The 17,392-nt window shown below is 40.3% G+C and overlaps 2 protein-coding genes across 4 annotated transcripts; both read left to right on the forward strand.

Moving 5' to 3' along the window:
* The first annotated feature begins 5,526 nt into the window (after positions 1 to 5,526).
* On the forward strand, positions 5,527 to 9,888 carry LOC113739554 (pectinesterase). 3 transcript variants are annotated; one of them, XM_027266793.2, is made up of 3 exons: positions 5,533 to 6,753; positions 8,832 to 9,528; positions 9,621 to 9,888. In XM_027266793.2, exons 1-2 carry the CDS (start codon positions 5,682 to 5,684, stop codon positions 9,521 to 9,523), a joined length of 1,764 nt encoding a protein of 587 aa, XP_027122594.1. In that variant the 5' UTR covers positions 5,533 to 5,681; the 3' UTR covers positions 9,524 to 9,528; positions 9,621 to 9,888. The 3 variants fall into 3 exon arrangements, with proteins under 3 accessions (XP_027122593.1, XP_027122594.1, XP_027122595.1); XM_027266794.2 differs by having other exon boundaries at positions 9,633 to 9,888; XM_027266792.2 differs by having other exon boundaries at positions 5,527 to 6,753; positions 8,832 to 9,888.
* Positions 9,889 to 13,172: 3,284 nt separating this feature from the next.
* On the forward strand, positions 13,173 to 16,408 carry LOC113739553 (pectinesterase 3). Its single transcript, XM_027266791.2, has 2 exons — positions 13,173 to 14,567; positions 15,386 to 16,408. Exons 1-2 carry the CDS (start codon positions 13,490 to 13,492, stop codon positions 16,054 to 16,056), a joined length of 1,749 nt encoding a protein of 582 aa, XP_027122592.1. The 5' UTR covers positions 13,173 to 13,489; the 3' UTR covers positions 16,057 to 16,408.
* The last annotated feature ends 984 nt before the right edge of the window (positions 16,409 to 17,392 follow it).

Consider the following 17,392-nt stretch of genomic DNA (forward strand, 5'->3'; position numbering starts at 1 on the left):
CTTGATTGATTTGAATATTTTACATGTAAAATTTCATTTCCATGCTAATCAAGCCGTTTGAGTCGAACTTGAAAGTTTATCAAACACAAAATATTATTCAATTTTAACTTGATTAACTAATCAACCAAACTCGAAATAACTCGTATCGAGTCAAGTTCGATTCAAGAACTCAAAGAATTTTTTGAATTTTTTCTGTGATCACATTTTCAAATTACCACATATACATTAATTCGTTACAATATGTATGTGTGTGTGTGTGTATATATTTACAAAAAAAAAAAAAAACACTAGAAAGTATCAATCCAAATGAGACCTAATTAGGTCGTTTGGTATGAAACTACAAAATTTGTGAAAGTCATAAAGAAAATATATATAAAAAAAAAAAAAAAAACCCAGATGCCACCAGCTACAGGCTTCATACAGGTCGACGCGCAAGTCTAAAACCCCTCACCAAACACCCCGGATTCTTTCCCTTTGCCATCCTTTTTTTTGTGGGGTTCCCTTTGCCTTCTTGGTACTAAATCTTTTTTTTATTCCGTTTAATGGAAAGTTTAGACGAGACAGCATCCAATAAAAAATGATCAATATTGGAGGCTAGCAAGCAGCAAATAAAGGCCGTGAAGCTTAGGTAAAAGATTACTACTAATCAGTAATCGGTGTCGGTGACTCGGTGGTCTTTTTTATCATAACGGGCATGCATATATTTCTAATTTGCGCCTTCTTTAATAGTTTAATAATTACGTCGAGCATCCCAATGCCGATATCAGCCACGTCGCTTTGATTAACTAAAGATGGGAAAGTGTCGTACAAGAATAATTAATCGACGACAAATGTTTACGACAATTGAATAGCCCTTGAGATCACAAAAAAAAATTATTGGCCCTGTTTGGAAGCTTGGTTTTTTACCAAGTTTGTATAAAACTAGTTTTTTAACAACTTTTGCTACAGGAACCCCAAAAAACTTATCAAAGTTTTTAACCTACACACTTAAAATATCCAAAACACAACAAAAAAAAATTCTCTTCCCCTTTTCTTCTTCTTCCTCCCCCACCACTACCTCCATTGCCGGCTCCGTCACCAATTTCCGGTGCCGGTCTTTTTTTTTTCCCCCCTTTTTTTCCCTCTCCCCCTCTTCCTCCCCTACCATCATCCTCTCTTATCTTTTTTTTTTTCTCTCTACGTCCGGCGCATAAGGGGGTGGCGCAGAGGGGAGCGGCGATAAAAGAAAATGGCCTATGAATTGAAGTACTCAAAATATATTGCTCATCTGGAGATGGTTCCATTGAAGTATATATGGCCGGTGGTCCAATTGGCTCCACTGACCCATCCAGAGAGGCCACAACAAGTTGTGTAGTAGCATAGTACTCAAATAAATCTTCATCATATTCGTCTTTTAGCAGATCTTGGAAGGTTCTCGTTTGAATAACATTTTTTTGCTCATTAGACTGAATCTTAGGACCAGAGGGGGGCAGAGGGGGCGGCGCAGAGGGGGGTGGCGGGGGAGGGGGAAGGCCGGGAGGGGGAAGGGGCAGAGGGGGAAGGCGGGGCAGAGAGGGTGGCGGGGGGAGGGGGGCGGCGGGGCAGAGGGGGGCGGCGGGAGGTGGAGTTGCTGCTGGGGGTGGCGGAGGTAACGGGGAAGAAGAAGAAGAAGAAGAAGAAGAAAAAGAGAAGAAAGAAAAGAAAAAGGAAAGAAAGAAAAAGAAAAAGAAAAAGAAAGGGAAAGAGGAAAAAAAAAGAAAAGAAAAAAAAAGTTTTCACCCAACAAAAACTTCTATAAAATTTTTTCAAAAACTTCTACAGTGCACTACAGTAAAGTTTTAGACAAACTCCCAAAAAACTCAGGTTCCAAACAGGCCCTTTGTTCCCCCATGCAGCCGCTTTTGTCTGGATGGTAAGTTTTATGGGCTGTCCACCATAGCGGCGCAAAGTATTGGGTGTATTTAGATAGCATATTATTGGAAAAACATAATACTCCCTCCGTCTCATTTTGATAGTTTTGATTATTTTTTTACACGGTTTAAAAAATATAATTAATTTTGTTAGAACAATCAATTTAAGTAACTATTTTTCTAAAATACCCTCACATTAATTAGAGTATAACTTTATGAGAACTTGAATTGATGGTAAAAAAAAAAAAAGAATCAACTCTCATTAAATTGGATAAGTTTATAGTAACAACAACTTACATTGAATAAGGGTATTTTAGAAAAATTAAAATATAACTACATTTTTCAATTGAAAACTGGACTACAATTTGGGTCAGACGAAAAAGGAAAACGGGACTATCAAAGTGGGACGGAGGGAGTACTATTTTTATAGGTGCCTGCCTGCCTTCAGGCATGGCTAAAATTACGCAGGGATCGGTTGCCTAAATCCTAACTCAAACGCCAATGTTGGACCTCGATTGACCCAAAAGTCAATATGATGCTTCCCACCCCTAAATTTTAGTGCCATCAGCCGAGAGAGAATACATAGTGGTTGTCTTGTTGATTTCACATCCATTTTTTTGCAGCTCGTGTCTAAGGTGCATCTGCCAAACTGGTAGAAATTAGTCTCAAGTTACACATTACTGTGTCTAAATTCTCGCGGAGCTCCGCACGATTCCTCCATCCATCTTGGATAAATAAATACTGTAGTTCAGAAAATGGGAATAGTTTCATTTCTTTCACTGCGAATCTAATGAAAACCGCAATGGAACTGGCAGATTATACAGCCAGTGGATGATCTTGAAACCAAAAAACGAAAGAAAATGATTGCGTTCTGGTGTCCGGTGTCCAGTCCAACAAAAGGGCAAGACAAGTAGGCAACCCAATCAACTTTATTGTCAATTGCATTACAACTTGCAAACAACACCCTCTTTAGCTAATGGCCAACAACAATGGGGACCCTGCCAACCAATAAATTACTAGAAAAGAAAGAAAGAGAGAAAAAACGCCTCGCTCACGTGTTCTGTGTTCACAGCAAAACAAACCACACGAGTCCTTGGTTCTATATTTGAATATTGGTATAATTTTAGAAACTTCCCCTTAGATTTCTAATAAATTCACTCTCCTCCCCTAAGATTTGTAATATAACACTAACCTCCCTGTAGTGTCTCATTTAAAAAAAAAAAATTTATTCATATACCCTCAGATATTATGTCTTATTGGAAATTAACACCTGGCAACTAAATAATTAGGATACTAATTAACTGTTAATAACTAATTAATGAAAATAGTTGCTGAAATTTTTTTAATGATGAATTGTGACCGGCAATTATAAAATGGTGTCAATTGATGTACCTAATATTTGTTTACTCTCAAAATTCGATACATTAAATAGTAATTTATCTGAATTTCTTGTACTCTAAAAAATCTTCATTGTCATCTTACGATTACATTTGTAATATTTGTTCTTGATGCTAAAGGATATAAGTGAATTTTATGATTTCCTCCTACAGTTTGATAGGTTCGTAGTTTTTTGCACGTACCTTCAACTTGCAAAATTCACACAAAATCACTATTTTTTTCACCTCAAAATTTGCTGCTTCAAATGAAAGTGAGATCCATCTTAATGTTTCTTGTTGCCTTTATACATAAAACGATAATAGTCTGGTTGGTCCAACTTTGTAGAAAAAGTCATTCGCTACTTATTTTTTATTCTTGATCATTTACACTTACCTTCTCTTAGTTTTATTAATATGTTTTTCATCCGTTTATAATACAACTTGTATACAAGTACAAAGGGCATTTGCAAAATAAAACTTTTATCTCTTTTCTCAAAGTACTTTATTAATCATACTATCTCTGATTTGGACTAGATTTGCTACAAAAACATTAACCTCAAAACAAGTTAGTGTAATTTTACAAATTTCAAGAGAAACTAGTTATTTCACTTTATTTACACCTTATTTACACACACTGATTTGCTTGTATCGTCAACACATTTTTCAATCACTTTTTTATCTCGCATAAATCATATCAAAAAAAGTGCTACAGTATTTTTTTACAAAATTATCTCAAATAATTTACAATCCAAACACACTAAAATATATGAAATTATCCAAAACTTCAAGGGAGTTTCCGAAATTTATCCCGTAAATATTTGCTCATCAGCAATCATCATCATCGTCACGTGACAATTAATTTTTAGTCCAAATCTACTCCCGCCTACATATTTATACAGTAGTATTTAGGGCTATAATCGAGTCGAGCTCGAGTATCGCCATACTTGTGCTCGACTCGACATACAAGAAAGATACTCGAGCTCGAGCTTGAGCTCGAACGAGTAGTATTATTGGAGCTCGAGCTCGAGCTCGAAGCTTGTTCGCAATACTCGAGCTCGACTCGCATGGATTCGAGTCAATCGAGCCTTATCGAGTTCGGTCGAACTTGAATTACTAAATTTCATTTTTTTGATATTTTTTGTGCGAAAAGACATTATTGTTCTTTTAAAATTTTTATACGATTTGAAACATTTCGTAAATTCAACAACTCTTTTTGGTATAAGAATAATTTTATAACAATAATATATTAAATAATTAAAATTAAAAAGCTCGATAAGGCTCGACGAGCCTTCGAGTATCGCTTTTGAATGCTTGAAATCGACTCATTTAACTTATCGAGCCGCTCGAGCTCGACTCGAACTCGGGTTGACCCGAATTTGAGTCAAACTTTTGACCGAGCTGCTCGCGAGCAGATCGATTTGATTACATCCCTAATAGCATTATTGTCAATTAGTTGTATAAGTATTGAAAAAAAAAAAAAAAAAATTCTGCACATGCAATGGTACAAATTAGCATGCGAAATCAGTTTGAAAAGTCTATCTAAATCCTTCCTTAGTAGTATCTGTCGTCTCGAGAATCGAGGCCGTGGAGATAGTCTGACTGTCAATCTCCCATCACCAGCCACGTGCTACGAACAATGGAGGCAACCGAAAGGAAAAGTGATGACCCCACCATTCACATGGCATCTATAATTCAACATTTACCACGTTCCCGGGCCAATTAAACATTCCCTGTAACCCTCTCGAGTTATTCTCACTGTAACTGTGAATAGGGCCGGACCAATCTATGCTCACACATTCGATTCGAAAAATGCTCACCGAATCCAAGGCTTAATTAAGTCAGATAGAAATTGGATCTAATTAAATATGAGTCGAATTTAAATTATATTAAACTCATGCTCAATTAAAACCTAGCTTATATATGAGGATAATTATATACATAAAAATATGTAATAATATCTATAATTTATAATTATACATATTATGATATAAAATGTTAATAACTTGTATATAAATTTGTATTAATTTATAATTATAAAATATATATTTTATATAATTATATATTTAATTATGAGTTTGGCATAAACTCGATTTGAGTTTGAAGCTCATATAATAGTGTGAGCTTAGATTGAAGCTTTTAATATGAGATTGTGAGCTGAGTTCGACCCTACTAAAAATGCCCAATTGACACCGCTATTTCTTTCACACTCTCAAGGGCATTGAACCTTCTGTTACATATTTATATATTACACCCCTGTTAAAACTGTTTGATCCATGTAAACCTTACAATTAAAGTGTTAGATCGGGCGTCATATTGTTCTCCTGGAACACCACCACATCCCTCAGCTCAAGCATCCCTCTTCGTTCGGAAAAAGCCAAAAGCCAGAGGCCTAACTAGAGCCGAACGAGTTTCCAACATGACACGCCTGGGAGAACACTTGAGAAGAATAATGCCGCATTCCGGGAATGACACTACCCTGTCCAAGAAAAGGAAGAAACTCTTGTTCATAACTCTTCTGGCAGCAATCGTGTTGGTTGCAGCAGTAATTGGAGCAGTGACTGGAGTCAATTCACGCAAGAACAATTCCAAGCAAGAAAGTCTCCGAGTCTCCAGCGCAGCCCATGCAATCGTCAAGTCCTCCTGCAGCAACACGCTATACCCTGATTTATGCTTCTCTACGCTGGCCAACCTTCCCCAAGCAGTGAGCCAAAAAATCACCAGCCAAAAGGACGTGATAGAATTAGTGCTGAACCACACCACCACCACTGTCGAGCACAATTACTTTGCTGTCGAGCACCTCATTGCCACGCACCGCAATCTAACGGAACGCGAGAAGACTGCGTTGCATGACTGCCTGGAGACCATAGACGAAACTCTGGACGAGCTCCACCAAACCGTCAAGGACCTCGAACTATACCCCAGCAAGAAATCCCTTAAACAACACGCCGACGACCTCAAAACCCTAATGAGCGCTGCCATGACTAACCAAGAAACATGCCTCGACGGCTTCTCTCACGACGACGCCGATAAGCACGTGCGCCAAGAGTTGTCGAACGGTCAAGTGCAGGTAGAAAAGCAGTGTAGTAATGCTCTAGCCATGATCAAGAACATGACCGATACGGACATGGAAAGGGAAAGTGAGGCCGGCGGGCGGAAGCTGGAGGAGGAGGAGACAAATGGGTGGCCAAATTGGCTGTCTGCAGGGGACAGGAGGTTGCTGCAGTCTTCAACCGTGAGAGCTGACGTGGTTGTGGCGGCTGATGGCAGCGGGGATTTTAAAACAGTATCGGCGGCGGTGGAGGCGGCACCGGAGAAGAGCAGCAGGAGATATGTAATCAGAATAAAAGCAGGGGTTTACAGAGAAAATGTGGAGGTGCCGAAAAAGAAGACAAACATAATGTTCTTGGGGGATGGCAGAACCAAAACAATCATCACCGCAAGCAGGAATGTGGTTGATGGCAGCACCACTTTCCATTCCGCCACAGTTGGTGAGAGTTACATAATTACTACTACACTGTTTTTGCTTTTCTTAATCCTCCTTAATAATTCTTCCTCATTAAATTGGGTAGATACTCCTATATAATTGCAAATATCCGAAACTTAAGAGATTAGAAAGGAAAAAAGAGAAGGGTACATTCACCACAGGCACCTTACTGATCATGTACAGTAGTTTAGAGTTGCCCGGCCGTGAACAAGAGAGAAATTTAATTGTGACTTTGTTCGGTTAAGTTATAAGTGGCGGTAGTAATTAAACTTACCCAAGTCGGAGGAGGGTGACAGATGTTTAGCTAAGAGTTAATTTCGATAGTACTATAGTAGCTGGATGTGGAGTAGTGGTGGAGGGTGGAGTGAAGGAGCAGCGGTGGTCCACTCCGGCAGAAACGATAACTGGAATTAATGCACAATTAATAGTTCCGTCATCTCCTTCGCCAAACCAAACTTAAAGTTGTCTTTTCACCGGACCACCCGTGTCCATTTGCAGAAGGCTCTCTTTTTGCCGTTCCCTGATCGGCTTTACACCTATACATGCCTTCTCTCTCATTCTTCCTTTATCCTTATCCTCAGTAAGTAGAATGTAGAAGTAGATCCATCATCTTAGCAGCCCTGAAGTTTGATTCATAATAATATGTGTAATTCGTAATTAATTCTCTACATTTGATATTGAAAAAATATTTTAACTTTTCCTACCAGAACGCACGTGCTCTTCTGAATCACGGACTGAAGAAGAAAATAAACAGACAAAAAATTTCAGCCATTCTCGGTTCTGATCATCTCCCTACCAGTAGTAAAATGCATTTATTATCGGATGCAAAAATATGTTAAGTTTAAGGTTTAAGGTTTAGGAAACTATACATATATATATATATATATATATATTTTGGGTTCAAGTCCTATTTCTAAGAAAAGATAGGAAGGAACCTAGTCAAGTTTTTTGCATTCATCAAATCATCAATGGCCATAAGTTGTTATAATTGTTTAATGTTAATAAAAAGGTTCGTCATCAATCCGATTCTTAGGATCAGGATAATGCTGCTAGCTAGGGCTTGTTTGGATAGCCATTTTTCACCAAAAAATGGTCTTGTTTTCCGTGAACACATTTTCCTATCATCTTTTTACCTCACATACATCAAATCGCTACAGTAATTTTCCAACGAAAAATTCATGGAAAATGCAATCCAAACACACTATCTCTCTGATGCCAAATACTACGCTAGCACCATTATTTAAGAATCGGTGCATTGCAATTCCAGCTGGAATGAATAAGAGGTTTGTCACTTTTCTATGCTGTGCATTGACTTTAAAAGTTCTATTGCGCACGCTACTTCCTTTGGGCAGGATGTGGTTTTTCTTTTCCGGATGGTTTCCTTCTTTGAAACGGTTCCGTCCGTTTCAAATTGAAAGCTGGTGAGCTGTCGGACAACAATAACCCAGTGTTCATGAATCTAGTAGATTTGTATTCATGGTGATACCTATTTCTCCATGAATCGAGTCAAAAAAGTGCTTTGATGATGACAATAATGAAACATCAGCAAAAGTACAGACTACACATTTGCATCGTAAATTGTGTATAGGCAGCTGGCAACGTAGCCCCTCTACACACACACACACACACATAGAGCGGTAATATACAAGTTAGTAATTGAAGCTTTATAGCCACAAGCTTGTTAAATAATAATAATTATACGTATTAAGGTGAATAAAAGAGCGAGCGATTGCAGGGGGTTTCAATTGGATTTAAACACAGGAGATTATACACGGTAATGGAGTAGCAAAGTAGCAGCTGGGAAGACGAAAGAAAGAGAGGAGGCAACAACAAACGGCATATACCCCAGCATAGGAGACCGTCCTGACTGATGCATATTGTCTTGTCAGTTGTCTGCAAAAATTTTTTTTTTTTTTTTTTTGGGGTCAAAAGTTGTCTGCAAAGCAAACTGATACGGACCATGAATTTTCGCTAATGGTTTGATTTATTATTCTACCACTTTACTACTACGGAGTATTTATTTATGCATTGTCTGTCTGACGTTACACGTCTAATGGATCGGATGTCTCACACGCAATGCAGCGGCGGTTGGCGAAAGATTCTTAGCGAGGGACCTAACCTTCCAGAACACGGCGGGTTCATCCAAGCACCAGGCCGTGGCCCTTCGGGTGGGCTCTGATTTGTCCGCATTCTACCAGTGCGATATCCTGGCCCACCAAGACACCCTCTACGCCCACTCCAACCGCCAGTTCTACATCAACTGCTTGATCGCCGGAACCGTCGATTTCATCTTCGGCAACGGCGCCGCCGTCTTCCAAGACTGTGACATCCACGCTCGGCTGCCCGGTTCGGGGCAGAAGAACATGGTGACGGCCCAGGGCAGGATCGACCCCAACCAGAACACCGGCATTGTGATTCAGAAGTGCAGGATTGGGGCCACGTCCGACTTGAGACCCGTCCAGCAGAATTTCCCCACGTTCCTGGGACGGCCGTGGAAGGAGTATTCCAGGACGGTGGTGATGCAGTCGACGGTTACGGACGTGATCGACCCTGCAGGTTGGCACGAATGGAACGGGAATTTTGCGCTGAGTACCCTGTTCTACGCGGAGTATCAGAACACTGGGGCAGGAGCGGGGACGTCCGGAAGGGTGAAGTGGAAAGGGTACAAGGTGATTACGAGCGCAGCGGAGGCCCAAGCTTTCACTCCCGGAAGGTTCATCGACGGCAACAGTTGGCTGGGCGCCACTGGCTTCCCGTTCGCCCTTGGCTTATGAAAATCGTGAGATCAACTTTCCAATTCACCCAACAGCATTTCCAATCTCAATCGATTAAATTACTACTCCAATTAATTATTAATTAACTAATGTGCAGCTGCCGTTTCAGTGTTCTACTGTTCTTTTCTTGCGGCGGAGCACTACACTAGCCACTAGCTGCTCATGGTGGATTTGATTGAATGTTTCATAAAAAGTGTGTACGTGCCTGAGAGTCACTTGTCCTCCCATCGTCACGAAATAATAGAGAGATAAATAACTTGTTGGTACTCTTCAGCTGATGAGAAAACTAAACTGATCTGGAGCCGGCACCGATCGGACTCGTTTTAAGGTTTATTAATAAATACACTATTCATTTGCGCGTCTCAGTATTTTTCTTGGGCCGAAGAATTCATGTGTTTTGATGAAGAGAGTAGTCTCTTTTTAAATGGTCCTTTGCGCAATCTAGAATTTGGGCTGGGCACCAACTCTCATATGCTCATTTCTCCGCTGAAAAACCCGAGGCCCAAACAGAACATACTTCTAAAAAACACGCTGCATAAAAGAAAATAAGAGAATTATTTTATTTTGCCCATAAACGAAAATGTTCACATCAAATTACTTCATGCAAAGTTTATTTATTTATGAAATACAACTTGCACATAGATTGGATCCTCCATTTGTTTTATTTTATTTTAGTTGGTATAAAGAGGGAAGAGTACTTAATAATAGCACGTGTAACCTGTAAAAAAAAAAAAAAAAAAAAAAAAAGAAGCTTGAATAATTGAAGAAAACTATCTTAAAGTTGTTCTCCTAAATCAATCCTCCTTCATCCTCTTTTCTTTTTCGTTGTTTTTGGTTCTCGAAATTTGATGCAGCCACAAAATTGAATCTCAACGAAATGAGATAGTTTGATCCATGACAAACACTTGCGCAGATCCTGTGCATGTAAATTTAATGATTTAATATTTACCGTACCGTTTTACCAACTCAAGTATCGAAGATGTATATATAGTAGAGGTGTCAAAATAGGGGATTGGGGCGGGTTTGGGTTGGGTAAAATGGGTAATGGGTCGTGGGCATCCCTACCCTGGTCACTTCAACTGATGAATTCATTTCACACAGGGGGTTATGGGGCCATCATTCGAGTTTCAGTCAAATATTCCGTGGCCTATGTTCCCTAATAAGCGGATAGAAAAATAAAACAAGTACAAATAAGGATCAGACAATTCTCCTTCCGGAGATTGGCGTAATCCTCGGCACGAGGAGCTGATCAGACGGCAGATGTGAACAGATATATATATGCCCAAGTTGGTTGGTTGGATGGTGTTCTTGATACCGTCAACGTCTTCACACGGGAGGGCAGGCTGGTCCTGGTCGGGCGGTCACACCAAAATGTGCAGCTGACTACAACCCAGCCACATGACAAATTGACAATTGATTATATATAAGAAACAAAGAAAATAAAAAGAACAAGAAGAACAAGAATCTTTCTTCTTTTTTTCTTGACACAACGATAACATTTGTATAATTTAATCTGAGAGAAAATCATAATTAAGTGACAATGTGGGAGCCAAGGGTTGAACTCAAGAGGCTGTTGTATAACCTAGAAGAAGAAGAAGAATCAACCCAGCACAAATATGTAGAGTCGGTGGCTTGTGGGCTCAAGATAAACTGAATTTACGCTAATGCCACCTCCCACGGAGTAGTTGTGACGCAGTCCACGACTTTCCACAAATTGTGACGTATATATATATACATATATGTGTCTGCGTCTAACACTACTAAAAATAGAGTGCTACATTTTCGCATGAATTAAAGCTCAAAAACCGACAAATAAAGCTTGAGGGTTATCCGCTGCTAAGGTCAACCCAAAATTCCTTTGTGCTGATTGATGGGTTGTCCAAATTTCAGTGGGCTAAAAGTCCAAATTTCAGTGGGTGTTTTTAACTTTTAGAACTAGTTGGATACTCTTTTTTAAGTTTCTGGCTCTTGAATTGCACCGTTTCCAGCTTTCCATTTCGCCTTCTATAAACAAATACTACTATCAAATAAAATAGAAGAGCCATCAATTTGCTGTGTCGTCAATTTTGATTTTTACTAGTATGTTTTTAATATTTGTGTTTGGATAAGAAATTATTTGAAATATTATTTACAACACAGCATTATTATTTTAAATAATTATATGAAATAATTACTGTAGCACTTATTTGTGGTGTGATGTATGTGAGATAAAAAGGTGAATTGGGGAATGTGCTCATGGTGCAAGCGAAAAATTTTTTTGGAAAAATTTGCTATCCAAACCTAGCCGGTACCGCCGGTACTTTTTATGATAGAATATATACAAGACAAAAAATTAGTTGAGAATACAAAAAAATTAATTAAAAAATATGTTTATGATGCTAATAACTAATAATATTTTGTAAATAAGTCTCAATCCAAACAAATCCAATATTGTTAACACAAAAGTTTGACACATCATAGAAAATTCTTCGAACTTCAATTCTTTGCATTACACGTAAAAAGAATAATAGAGTAATAATTAAAAAAATTGCAAGGATGATCTGAAACATAATCAAATTTGAGAATATATTTAAGACTTTATCAACGCTCCTCGCTGTAATACATCCGTTGCGATACACCCCATGAGATATAATTTATTTAATGTGAGCTGCCTTTGATTCCATCGGAAATACTCAAAAAAGATAATTCAATCAGAACTTACTTGTTTAGTTTTTCAAATTCAGAGGCAAAAAATCCAGGAGATTCTGGTGGTGGTGAGAATCTGGTGCGAGTTGAATCAATCAAAAAATCTTCAATAAGAAGGAAAAAACCAACATAATAATGCTGGGTTTGTCCATACCCAACATATAATAATAGTACTAGTAATATGGTACTAGCAGGCAAGCAGCATCAGTCCAGTGGGGAATTTTTTATTTTTTATTTTTAAAGTTAAATAATAAGTACTAATTGATGAGTTAGGACGAAGGAACTGGTCTCTGGTTTTCCTGAACCGAGTAAAACGGTCCTCCCGCCACCGCGTAATTGTACTGGAGCTGCGTTGGTTGCCGGACGCGCACTCCATTGTATGTTTCAATTCCATCTGTCTCCTCCAAATTACACCTCCATTTCTTCTCCTTCTCCTGTGTGTGTGTGGTGTGCCTGCTACTGCTACTGCTACTGCTGCTGTTGTTCCTTGGCAGAAATAAATATTAATGTTGGCAGTGTTCGAACCCTAATCAACAAAACTTCTATAGGGCATTCGATTTGACTAATGTCCCTAAACAAGAGAAGAGGTACAAGGTTACCAAGATTTCCAAAGCTCACACATACTAATAAATCAGACTACAAAAAAGAGGAAAAAAGAAGAGCATAATAATCAAGGAAAACGGCGGTTGAAATTGCAACATACGAGGAGGGCCAGAACTTCCTTTCTTATTTCAAATGGAACTTCAAATGCCTGATACAAATGGAAATTGTCCAAAAGCCAGAAAAAGAAAAAAGAAAGAAAGAAAGACGGCGGCACCTCAGATTTGGAAGGAAAAAAAAAAGAAGTACTCTGTCTAGTTAGGCAATGACAGGTGGAAGCAATCAATCATGGAGCGTGTCCTCCTCTTACTTTACAGTCATTTTGTTTAACCTTAACTGGAGGGCTATATGGTCGGACTAAATTATTGAATGATGGTCAGATCTTCAGAAAGAAGCATCGCGGAACAGGTCCAGAAAGCTTCTCATTGCTTTCTTTCTAATTCTACGACCCATCCATCCTGCTGTATTAAACTACAACTATAAAATAAAGACAAGCAAACGACTTACTACTAGTGGTTACTACTGCAACATGCTACTGCTCCATAGACAGTTTCCCATAAACAATTGATAAATCCCACGCTTTTCCCATAAATAATTACTACTCGCTACACCAAACAAGAAGTCGCAGATATCAGAAGAGACCATCAGAGACACCATCAACAGAAGACAGGTTGATATTTGATGATGGACACCATCAAGTCCTTCAAGGGCTACGGCAAGGTGGACCCTGTGGAAGAACAAGCATTCAGGAGAAAAACCCGCAGGCGCATCATTGTCTTGCTTGTTTCTCTGCTTCTCTTGGTAGCCCTCATCGTTGGAGTGGTGGTGGCAACTGTTGCCCACAAGAAGAAAAACAGCAAGGGTAACGCTAATGATGCTCCTACCTCCCCATCTCAATCTCTTCGAGCAATCTGCAGCGTCACCGTCCATCCCGACTCCTGCTACACCAGCATTTCCTCCCTGGAGGCTTCCAACTCCACCACCGACCCGGAAAAGCTCTTCCAGCTCTCTTTACAAGTTGTCCACGCCTCCCTCCAGAAACTCTCCACTCTCCCTCAACACTGGATCAGCGACGCCCGCGACCTCCCCCTCAAGAAGGCTTTGGGGGTTTGCCAAGCCGTCATCGACGACGCGGTCGACGCCACCGATGAATCCCTCTCGTCCCTCAACGTGAGCGAGGGCGACAGACTGCTCACCGTCGACAGAGTCAACGATCTCAAGACCTGGCTCAGCGCCTCCCTCACTGATCTGGAGACTTGCTTGGATTCGCTGCAAGAGGTGAATGCTACGGTGCTGGCTGAACAAGTCAGGGCTTCCTCCCGGAACTCGACCGAATTTGCCAGCAACAGTTTGGCCATTGTTTCCAAACTCCTCACCATTCTCAGTGGGTTCAACATCCCAATTCACAGAAAGTTGCTGGCAGCAGGGACAGACTCAGACGGGGGTTTTCCCAGGTGGGTTAGAGCGGCGGATAGGAGGCTGCTTCAGACGCCAAATGAAAATACAAAGCCGGATTTGGTGGTGGCCCAGGATGGCAGCGGAGATTACAGGACAATCAGCGAAGCTGTGGCCAAGATTCCAAAGAAGAGTAAAACGAGATTCGTCATATACGTGAAGGCCGGTGTGTATAAGGAGAAAGTGAGTCTGGACAAGTCGACGTGGAATGTGATGATGTATGGTGATGGCAAGGCCAAGACCGTTGTTACCTCCGACGATAATTTCGTAGATGGCACCCCAACTTTCGACACTGCCACGTTTGGTAAGTGGATGGATTTTGCTGCTGCTCACTCTTCTTCCCTTTCATGCCTAGCTATCCTATACACATTAGTTTTTCCATATTGCTTTCGTACTCCTGGTATGATGTTATGCTTGATTTTGTTTTCAACAACTGAACTCCGATTAAAAACTCGTACCAGCGAATGACTCAACTCCAACTGCTTTCGACTTTAAATTAATTTTGTTAGTTTTGTGCTGATTCTTCGTGTCACTGAATTGATTGAACACCTTCAATGCCTGTTACACCACAAAATATCTTAACCAGTAGTCAGTAATCCGTCTGAAAGCTCGATCGATCCCTGATTTTTTTTCTTTTGTTTTTTATGTGCGTTTAATGTTTTTTTTGTTGGTGGGTGGGTATAATTAGTTCTCATAATTTAGCGAAGTAGTGCATGATGATAGTTGAGTTGAGAGATGAGGAGGGCCACAAGGGTGGTTTGATTTGTTCTGTTTCCATGTGGTTTCACTTGATCATTAATGCCTTAATTGTACAACTAAAAGAAGGCTGCTGAGCAGTGCACATTTACTGCGCATAAGCATACCCCACCGCCATGTGCAAATTAGCTAGCACTGCCCTGACTTCTCTTTCTCTGTCGTGTTGGGAACATGACGGATGGCCACAGATTAAGGGTGGTCGGCGGGTGGAGTAATTTGTTCGAGGCCTACCCCGCTAATTGAATGCATTTTAATTTACAAGTCACTAATCACAACAGGTTTTTGAGGATGCTTTCTAATTCAAAATGAGATTTGCATGAAATTCACAAACATGGCCTAAACATATTTGGCTCTTGTCATAACCAGCTGTTGCAGGGAAAGGCTTCATCGCAAAGAGTATGGCATTTAGGAACACTGCTGGAGCAGCTAAGCACCAGGCCGTGGCATTCCGATCAGGCTCTGACCAATCTGTGCTGTATCTGTGCTCCTTTGATGCCTTCCAGGACACCCTTTATACCCACTCCAATCGCCAATTCTACCGCGAATGTGACATCAGCGGAACCATAGACTTCATTTTTGGCAATGCTGCGGTTGTTTTGCAGAACTGCAACATTCTGCCCCGACAGCCGCTTCCCAATCAGTTTGTAACCATTACAGCTCAGGGAAAGAAGGATCCCAATCAGAACACAGGCATTACCATTCAGAACTGTGTCATGTCTCCGCTGGACAAACTCACAGCTCCCACTTACCTGGGCAGGCCCTGGAAGCCTTATTCCACTACCGTAATCATGCAAACCAACATAGGTGCCTTCCTAGCCCCCAAAGGTTGGATTGAATGGGTCTTCAATGTGGAGCCACCCAGCACCATTTTCTACGGCGAGTACCAAAACACAGGTCCCGGATCCAGCGTCGCGCAAAGGGTGAAGTGGGATGGTTTAAACCCGAGTCTCACAGCGACTCAGGCTTCCAAGTATACCGTAAAATCATTTATAGCCGGCCAAAGTTGGATACCGGCATCTGCAGTGACCTTTACGTAAATCTCCTACACTACACCTTTCCAATAAAAGAGCCTCTCCTCCTTGCTTTACCACTCCAAACGGACGACTAGTATAGGAACAGCTTCCAACTGCTGCATATAGCAATTGCACCCCCGTACGTACATTTTTAATGTCTGCAGAGTTCCGTGGCTTCTACTAACATTCTTGGTTTGTATACATTTAGTTCGTCTACTGGTTATCCATATTACTGCTTACTAGCACTAGCGCCTTATTGCGAGTCCCTTGTCGAGATGTTTGTAAACCACAGAGATTGTCTGGTGTTTGCTTGTTGGGCGAATTTGTCAGATGATGCATCAATTTTTCTGAATGAAAAAGGCAAAACTTGAGATCATCCTTTATTGGGCTTGAATGGTCTAGTGACCTCGCTAATGCTTTTTCGGAAATGCCTTGTCCAGCTACATCCAAAGATGGACGGATGCTTGTTGAATCCGCTTTAGCTGATGTTTCAGACCAAAAAAAAAAAAATCTGATTAAGGTAAAATTTAGCTAACAAAACTACCCTTTCTTATTTTAGGAGCTGGAAGATCAAATTGCAGCTTTCAAATTAGAATGGCAAAAAATTATGCCGCACTTGATGCAAATAAGACATATATTGATTAGCTGTCTCTTGGCCATATTTCTTTCCTCCATATATTGATTGTGCCACGCTAACTAACTAAGAGTTTCTTTTGTTAATCAAAAGATGGGGCAGCAAACTGAACAGGTAACAACAACATCAACAGAACAATCATGCAGGCAAATTTTCAATGACCCCCCAACAAAAAAACTTTCCATCATCGCATATTTTGCAAAGTCTCAATCTGTTATTAGGAGTGCAAAACCGTAACAAGATACCTCTTAAGTGCAGTCATTTCGCTGAAGATCATCTCGAGCTCGTCAAAGACGACTCTTCATGGAGACAACTCTCAAATTACCACGTTTAATGCTGGTGGTCTGCCATCAACCTTAGCAGCCTGAGCCTCCTTAGATATCAGTCTTGATGGCTTTAACCAAAGAGTCCTTCTCCAATGCCTCAAATGTCTTTCTGCTGATTCCACTCGTATAACTCTCTACACCCTAAAATATCCTATGCTTAATTAGTATCACATTCATCGTAAGTGACAATCCTGTTGGCTGCTCTGTTCAATGCACTCGCACTTGCATTCTCCCTTTTGTGTCTTTATTTATAGTTCTCGTCTATATGTACATATACATTATATATATATATATATATATATGCATTATGCCAGTTTCTCTGAATTTCTTCTGCCACCCCACAGGAAACCGAGGAAAATTCATGCGACCAAGGCCTGAGTTTCGTATCCTGGCAACTTGT

This window comes from Coffea arabica, chromosome 4c (assembly GCF_036785885.1).
Source record: "Coffea arabica cultivar ET-39 chromosome 4c, Coffea Arabica ET-39 HiFi, whole genome shotgun sequence".
Lineage (NCBI taxonomy): Eukaryota > Viridiplantae > Streptophyta > Magnoliopsida > Gentianales > Rubiaceae > Coffea > Coffea arabica.

What these genes read in the sequence shown, in the direction of transcription:
- LOC113739554 (XM_027266792.2), top strand. Translation starts at nt 5,682, where the DNA reads ATGACACGCCTGGGAGAACACTTGAGAAGAATAATGCCGCATTCCGGG. An exon ending in TTTCCATTCCGCCACAGTTG is followed by an intron (nt 6,754 to 8,831) that starts GTGAGAGTTACA and finishes CACGCAATGCAG; the next exon opens with CGGCGGTTGGCGAAAGATTC.
- LOC113739553 (XM_027266791.2), top strand. Translation starts at nt 13,490, where the DNA reads ATGATGGACACCATCAAGTCCTTCAAGGGCTACGGCAAGGTGGACCCT. An exon ending in TTTCGACACTGCCACGTTTG is followed by an intron (nt 14,568 to 15,385) that starts GTAAGTGGATGG and finishes TGTCATAACCAG; the next exon opens with CTGTTGCAGGGAAAGGCTTC.